The 8,599-nt window shown below is 49.7% G+C and overlaps 1 protein-coding gene across 1 annotated transcript in view; it reads right to left on the reverse strand.

The window, feature by feature from the left end:
* The window catches only part of RAB4A (RAB4A, member RAS oncogene family), a 33,692-nt gene extending 25,450 nt beyond the window's left edge, over nucleotides 1–8,242 (reverse strand). Inside the window, exons 1-2 of the mRNA XM_008585191.1 lie at nucleotides 8,220–8,242; nucleotides 7,988–8,094 (exon numbers count right to left, since the gene is read on the reverse strand). Coding sequence (XP_008583413.1) covers nucleotides 7,988–8,094; nucleotides 8,220–8,242 — 130 coding nt within the window. The remainder of the gene's footprint in view (nucleotides 1–7,987; nucleotides 8,095–8,219) is intronic.
* Nucleotides 8,243–8,599: the final 357 nt, after the last annotated feature.

Genomic DNA, 8,599 nt, shown 5'->3' on the forward strand with positions numbered 1-8,599 from the left:
TCAACGCCACCTGAGGTGGGGGCAGAACCTAACTGCAGTCGGCGGAGGAGCGAAGGCAGAGAGGCCATGGCCGGACAGGGTCAAGGCAGGTGCAGCTGGAGCGGCTGCCCGTGGAGGGCCCATGGCCGGGGCTGGTGCGAAAGGAGACACAGGGCGAGGCGGCCTGACACGTTGGGACAGGCCGGAGCAGAGGGCAGGGTCAGTGCAGGCGAGAGGAGCAGGAGGTGAGTCCGCAGGCTGCAGGAGGAGGGAGGGGACAGCCTCCTGACCCTCCCGTGGGGTGAGAACGTGCTGGAAGAGAGGCGTGAGGGCTGGCAGTAAGGCAGGGGCGGCCGGGAGAGGAGAAAGGACGGCTGATGACTGCTGAGTGCCAGCAGGATGCAGAGGCCACCCAGGTGACAGAGAGCTCCGTGCGACAGGGTGGGCAGAGGCTGTGTAGCCGGGGCTGGGGCTTTGCTGAAGGACACAGAAAGGAAAGGTGGAGGAAAGCCCGGGGTGTCACATCTGGAGAGGAAGCTGCTCGTCCCCTGGAAAGAAGGACCAGGAGCCCGAGCTCTTGAAGTGAAGACTGGGCAGCGTGGGGAAGATCTCAGCGGGCGGCCGGTGACGCCAGGTAGCAGCCAGGACAGCAGCGCCTGAAGCGGCTCAGAGGGTGACGAGGCTGGAAGTCGAGGGACAGGGATGGTGAGCCGCTGACCCGCCCGCTGCGAGCACACCGCGGTCCCCCAGGTCAGTTGGGGGTTGGGGTGACCACGTTGAATGAGGACTAACCCTAAGGTCACCAGATAACAGTCACGAGAATGATGTGTAGGACACAAGGGGACTGTAGCTTATGTGGCGGGTGGTCTGCCTACCCGCCATTCCCCCAAAGCAATGTAGGGAAACAACCCCAAAGCTCTAGGACAGGCTTTGATTATTTTAATCCAGTCTCGGTCATTCCCAGTCCCCCTCCCCTTGCCAGAGACCGGATTAGAAACACAAGCTTAAACTGCTCTGTGCGAGGCATCACCTGGTCATGGAACTGGTCCAGGTGGGCACCTGACCTACCACGGCCCCAGCCAGAGGTGGGGGAAGGACTTTCATAAATGCAAGAAAGGCCTCCTGTTCTCCAAGGACGGACAGGACGAGGTACAGCTGATCACCAACAGCCACTCCACGGCCTGACGGATAGGACAAGAACAGCACTGCAGGGAGATGGGACGGACCCAGGTCCTGGACGGAACCCTTGAGCCTCTGAATCAACCAGCCCCGAAACCTGCTCTACAAGCGCCTGAAACATCACATTTTCTTATTATTTAAGGCATTTTGGGTTGGGTTTTCTGTCACTTGCAGCCAGAAACATTCCACCTGATAAAATAACCAAAAGAGCTAAGGATCCAAGATCTTTTAAACAGAAAGTCTGCGAAGCATAGTATGTTTTGAAATTTTACCTTTGGCCATATAGAGTCAAATTATAATCAAAAGGTTGCTAATTAAGCATGGATTTAGAACAAGGGGAGTTTTCTCAACAAGCATCCTCTTAGTAGCTACTAAGACAGACATCTGAACGCTTCATGACCACAAATTCAGATCACCTGATGCATCTGTCACCATGATGGGGACATGTCTGCCACTGGGGGCTCCCAGGCCGTGTCCCGGGCAGGGTGCAAGTGCCCCCAACCGTCGTGGATGGCACCACCAAAGCCTGCCTCTGTGACTCTTCCACTCCTGCTTGATCATGCTCTCTCTTCAGGAACAAAGTGACATTCAGTTGGGCAGCATGGGAGCCCTGCAGCCCAGAAACCCAAGAACCTCTGCCGCTCTCTGCCGTGATGCACTGTGAACTGGTGTCGGATGGGAATTCTCAGAAGGGAGATTTATTTTTCTTCTTTTCTTTTTTTTTGTCTTTTTTCGTGTCCGGCAACGGATCGCAACCCTCAGTGTCGCGCCTGTACCGGACCGGGACCGGCAACGGGATCGCAACCCTCGGTGTTGCTCCCACACCTCGCTCAGCCAGTGAGCGGGAACTGGACGGTATGTGGGATCCGAACCCTCGGCGGGAGCGCCACCACGCTCCCAAGCGGCGCACTGTAGCAGTGCACCACCGGGCCAGCCCCTATTTTCCTTATTTTCAAGCTCTGAAAGGATGACTTGTGTGACCTCTTTAATCCACACAATGCAGTCTATAGAACAGATTTAATGAGAGTTGCATTTATATTACATTTATGTTAAAATAAATATATACAACAAATATTTTATATTATACTTATTTTAAAACAGTGTAACAACTGTTCAACTTCTACCATAAAGAAAATAATTAAACTATGCCGTAAAGTCAGGTTCTCGATTTATCCTGGCTTTTGTTTCATATTCTATAACTGAGAGGTAAATGCATCACCTCTCAGTGCAACCAAGTCAAAGGCACTTGGAGAGCCAGCTATGTTCAGGAGCTACTCAAAGCACTTGGGGACAGAAGGTCACCTAAGCAGTCCCCTGCTTTCAAAGAGCTTACAGTTCAGTCTTGAGAGAAAGATCCGCTTTGATCCCAACTGAGGGTTGGCTAACCTGCAACAACACAGATCTACAAAAGTCCCCACAGGCAGTGCAAAGACGTGGTACTATTTTGTGAGTGCTGTACTCACATAGTGACTGGTGTAAGCAAATGGACAGCAGAAACGACGTTGTAACTAAAGGAGCACACTCTGTAACATATTCTTAATTACAACAAAGGAGAGAGATGCTTTCTTTTTAACTCACCAGTTTCTTTTCTGCATGATTAGAAATTCATATTTGAAAAGAAAACGATAAACCTCCCTCTAAAACACATCCTCTCATTCATAATTTATGAGCATGTTATGCATGGCGTCTCTTCTTGCCCCAAGTCTCAATATTGTTTGATGCTTTTTAAGATGCTTAAATGCCAAACACACATAAGAGAAATGGAAAGAATTAAAAGACGATGTGCACTAAGTACTGTCGTATAAGAATGTGCCACTCTCAGTAGCGTAGGGTCGCATCTGGCTGTGACATTGCTACAAAGCATTGTTTCTCTAGGTAGCACACCCACGACATGGATTTATCTGTGTTAGTCAAATCTCTCTCCACATAAACTTACTTTGTTTGAAAATCAAACAAACCTTAAAAACCCCCTTAGAGGAGGATTCCAAAGGAAGAAGTGTGTAGACAGACACTGTTTATTTGACTTACATCTGTGCTATGGTTTGCTATCCTTTACATGTGCCTTATTTTTTTCATCCTTTAATTAAAAGTACCCTGCACATCATTTTAGCTTTTAATCCGTATTCACAGTTACCGAGGAGCAAATGTCAAGTATTCCAACATATGGAACATGGTTTATTACTGAAATGAGACTGGCACAGAGAGCCGTGATGTTCAAGGACGAGCATCAAAGGACATTCAAAGGCTCCCTTCAGAGGAGCGAATATTCTACTAGAGTTATCAGAATTTGGAAAAAAATCCATCACATCATTCTGACAATCTCTAGAGGACACTTTAAGAGAAGAAATTAAAGAAACAACATCAGCTTCCTTTTCACTCCAAATAAATATTTGTAGCAAAGCTCACTAATACACTTGCACTGTAAGGGTGATTCTATAATATTGAATCTTGCAAAGGAATTCTGTTATGGGTAATTCTGTACAAAGAGGCCCAAAGTGTGAAAGCTTCTTTAAAAAAGTCAGTGGCATGGTCCTTAATAAAAGAGATATTACCATTATTACAGCTAGGAGTAAAAATTCACACTTATGCTTACATGAAATGGTTTTTCAAGAAGCTCAAAAAGCTTTGGAAATACCATTTACTTAAATCATCATGACTGCCCTGTGAAGCTGTGGCAAAAGATACTAGTAGTCTGGGCTCCAAAATAAATGCTACCCAGCCTCCCTCCAGCTTGGCCCTACCAGAACTCCCTGCATCCCAGGCCAGGGAGCGCGTGTGCCCTCTGACCCCGGCGCTGCAACACTGCGCTGCTCAGGGCAAGTGCTCCCGTCACTGCCACGAAGAACTCTGCGATGGATCCCAGTTTTCTTCCCTTAAAATCCAGTAAACTGGTCCTAATTTGACTTTCCTTTGCCTCTTCCAAGGTAGACATAACTTCAACTAGGTTGAAGTCCGCTTGAAAGACTTAAAAGTCAGCTGGACGCAGGAGATAGGAATGAGGAAGAAACAAAATAGGTCTAACTCTGCCCAGGCAAATGGGCACCCGGGAGAGACAGAAGACTGGGGAGGAGGAGGGAGTACTTAGCCGGGTTTGGGACTGTTTAAGTCTCCTCTGTGTCGCTATAACAGAATACATGAGGCTGGGTGATTTATAAAGGACAGGGGCTTATGTGGCTCACGATTCTGGGGCAGCTGCATCTGGCACGGGCCTCAGGCTGCTTCTACTCATGGCAGAAAGTGGCAGGGAGCCGGCGGGTACAGGCAGATCACATGGCGAGAGTCGGTAGAGTGCGGTGCTGATAACACCAAGGCCACGGGTTCAGATCCTATATAGGGATGGCCAGTTCGCTCACTGGCTGAGTGTGGTGCTGACAACACCAAGCCAAGGGTTAAGATCCCCTTACCGGTCATCTTTAAAAACAAACAAACAAAAAACCCAAAGCAATCAGGGCTCGTGGGAACTAACAGAGCTAGAGCTCACTCAGGCCCCCCACCCCGGGGAGAGCATTAACCCATTCATGAGGGATCCGCCCCCATGACTCAATCGGTTTCCAACACTGCCACAGTGGGGATCAGACTTCCACATGAATTCTGGGAGGACAAAACATCGAAACTCCATCAGCGACAAACTGTGTTTGGATGCCCCTAGGCCACCCAGGTGGAGGACTAGGTAGGGAGTTGAAAATACAATCTTTAGCTTGAGCAAAGGAGCTAACTGAAATAGATTGGGAGTCTCCAGAACATCAGGAGCAAAGTCACAGGCATGAACTGAAATGCATTATAGTTCACATGACTGTAAAAATGACCATGAACTTTTCTTTTTCTAAGGAACGTTGTTTTCAGAGTTCTTTGGCATGGAGCCATTACGTAGCACAGCGTCTTGCTATTCAAGGTGGTCCCTGCACAACCGAGGAGCTGGTCACATGCAGAATCTCCCCCCCTGCCCCCACCACCTGTGGAATCAGGATCTGCATTTTAACACACCAGGGGGCTCGTGTGCTCTGTAGCTGGAGAAGCGCTGGTGCAGCTTCTAAACTCTGCTCCTTGAAATGCTCGCCAGTTTTCAGTGAATGAGAAAAATACAAACATTTACAATCATAAATGTATTCAACTTAAAGAACTGTCCTTTGCTGTGATGTTAACGCTTCCTCTGTTGACACGTTTACCTGTCCTGTCCTTTACGAAATTGAGTAATGGTCGTGGTGGTGATTTCCCCAACAGCAGTTATTTTATACTTTGTAGGAAATGGGCAACTTTGAGGACACCACCCACACTCCCTCTTGCCTTATCGAGCCTAAATTTCTCCACAGCTCACACTGTGCTGACTAACGCCTGTGTATGAGTTTCCTAGGGCTGCTGTCACAAAGTATCACCAAGAGGGTGGCTTGGAACAAGAGAAGTTTATTGTCTCACAGTCCCAGAAGCCTGAAGTCTGTAATCAAGGCGTCAAGCTCTCTGGAGGCCCCGCGGAGGGTCCTTCCTGCCTCTTCCAGCGTCTGGTGTTGCCGGCCATCCCTGGTCCTCCCTGGCATTCCCTGGCTTGTAGCTGCCTCTCCATCTTAACATCCTATTCTCTCTGTATGTGTCTGTGACCAAGTGTCCCCTCATAAGGCCACCAGTCACTGAATTAGGGCCTGCCCTAACCCAATGACCTCATCTTAACTAAGTACATCTGCAAAGACCCTATTTCCAAATAAGATCCTGTACACAGGTCCTGGGGGTTGGAAATTGAACATATGTTTTTTTTGGGGGGGACAATTTAACCTACAATAGCCTACGATGAATCATTTTTAAGAGAAAATATTCTGATAATTCTTAAAAGTATATGGTAAATACCATAATACTGTGTTGTTTTCAAAACGAAGCACAAAATAAAAATACTGAGTGTATTATAATAAAATTAGCACAGGGCCTTGAATGGTGTTCTTCTGTTTCATAAATTGTTTCCATTGTAGACGGCAGAAACTCCAACGTGGACAAATTTGTCTTAGATTTTTCCTCATTCTCAAACTGCCTCAGCACCTAAATTTAAAAGAAAAGTTTCTGGCATTTCCCACCACGTATACTTTTTAGCTCCTTTCTGAACATCACTGCTTGACATCAGGAATCACTTATGGCCAATTTGCGATCTCCCAGGTCTCGGATGGCTGCAGTGGAGTTCCTCAGAAAGTCCCAAATCAGCTTTAAGGATGTTGTGAATCTAGCGACATCTGGAGAACTCTGTTTCAGGGGAGTGATATTCAGACCCAAGGTTTCAATGTGAAACTTACCTGTTTAAGATTTCACTTTTTTACTACAATGCTATAAAACTACAGTATTCATGTGGTTAGTGGCTTTAGAGCAACAAAATGCTGAATGCTACTCAGTCTATGGAAGATGAAATACGGCTTTAATGTGCGGAAAAGCAGGTAGACACAGCTCACCAGCAGTGCATTTACAAATAAGCTCTGGTGTTTATTTTCCATCACGTCCCCACCCAGCTACACAGAGCCTCCTTTTACAGGAGGGAGAAAATCAGCACAGAGCACAAAGGGGTTGAAAGACTAGGCCGACATTCCTTCGAAGGCTGAGAGGCAAAGGTCCAGAAGGAAGGACCTGGTTGCTTTACCTCTGGAGAACAATACCGTGCAAACATGGGCAACAGTAAGCAAAGGTGACAGCCTAGGACCTGGCTTTGGGTGACTTTCACTTTAGGTTGGCAGCTTCAATTGCTAAACTTGCTCTTTCTAAAGCTGATTTTCTACTTACTAGTTTCTGTTGGTTTTCAATTAGTTTCCTCTAATTTCCTCTATTGGAAGAAAAGATTAAATTCAGTTATTAAAAAATAACAACACATTGGAAGGTACCATGAAATAATACTAATGGCCAAAACCTTATGAGCAGGGTTTAATCAGTTAGTCCATAATGCTCAGAAGTTCTGCCGCCTGTGTGAGGTGAAGGAGACTTGCCAAAGGTATGCTCCATGGGATCAACGCTGTCCTGTCATCTAAGAGAGGTGACAGTAAAAACTCCATCTCCTGAACACTTCCAGTCCTTTCCTACTCATTCATGACCCCCACCTGGTTTTCTTTCTGGACTTTCCGCCCCTCCCTAGGGATCTTCACCAGGTTAAAGGGGGAAAAAAAGATGCAGACGACATGGACACCATTTCCAGGAGTGTCTGCAGCTCTGACAGCACCGTCCTGACGAAGGCAGCACTTCCTGGATGATTTTCTAAGCCTTCTAGGAATAAACGGTCACACCCTGTGTCACCAAGAACAGGGCAGTCCCAGCCACAGGAGTCGGTGAAGGTGTGTGTAGTGATCCCAGCACAGAAACCCTTTCAGGAGAAAGACCGAAACCTCCCAAGGCCTCTCTGCTGGCTGTGGGGCTCCAGGCACAAGCCCTTCCTCCATGGCCGTCCCCGCGGGCTGACACCTCCGTCACCCGGGTCTGGGACAGGTTTCTTCCTAACACACTTTCAGGCTACATTCCTTCAGAACTCTTGCTGGGTCCTAACCATGTGTCATCATGTCACTGGATTGGCGCTGCCGCCCAGAGCCCACTCTGCTGTGTCCCGCAGCACCTGCAGACCGAGGTCACCCCACAGTGTTTGCTGACAACCCAGGACCCAGGAGGGACAAGAGTGACTGGGCTGGAGGGATAAACTTCTGACCTTCAGCCTCTCCCAGGACTCGGTCCGAGAAGCACACCCCTGACAGAGGGACTCGGGCTCGGTTAACATGTGCCCGGCCTTGACACGAGGCACACGTCGTGTACTCCTGCCAGCAGGGGAAGGCAGCGCAGGGTGACAACAAGAGTGACTGGGCTGGAGGGATAAACTTCTGACCTTCAGCCTCTCCCAGGACTCGGTCCGAGAAGCACACGCCTGACAGAGGGACTCGGGCTCGGTTAACATGTGCCCGGGCCTTGACACGAGGCACACGTCGTGTACTCCTGCCAGCAGGGGAAGGCAGCGCAGGGTGACAGCCTGTGCACCGGGAACGCTTCCATTTATCCAAAAACTATCTGCCCAGCGCCTCCAGGTGTGGGTGCTGCAGGGAGACGAAGACTGAGCGGACCGAGCTCGCTTCCGAGTGTCCATGGTCGCCGCAAGGAGACAAGGCACATTCATAAACTGCCACCATGCGCCTGGAAAGGGACCCAGAGACACGGGTCCGTCTGTCGCCGCCGCCTCACGGCCACTCCGGTGCAGAGGACAGAGTTCCAGCCGGGACGGCCCGCCCGGAGCCTGCGAGGGACACGCCAAGGTGTCCCTGAGCCGCTGCGTCCCTCGCTGGGGACAGCGTCGCCCTGAACGGAACCCCAGCCTGGCTCCCCGAGCCCCGAGCGCCCCAAAGCAGACGACGAAAGGGAAACGCGGGGCGCGGGCGCGAGGGGGGCGGGGGACCCTGCGAAGGCGGCCGCGCCCCGCCCCGCCCCGCGGGCCCCCCCCCCACCC

The sequence above is a fragment of the Galeopterus variegatus genome, unplaced genomic scaffold, assembly GCF_000696425.1.
Source record: "Galeopterus variegatus unplaced genomic scaffold, G_variegatus-3.0.2 Scaffold3485, whole genome shotgun sequence".
NCBI lineage: Eukaryota > Metazoa > Chordata > Mammalia > Dermoptera > Cynocephalidae > Galeopterus > Galeopterus variegatus.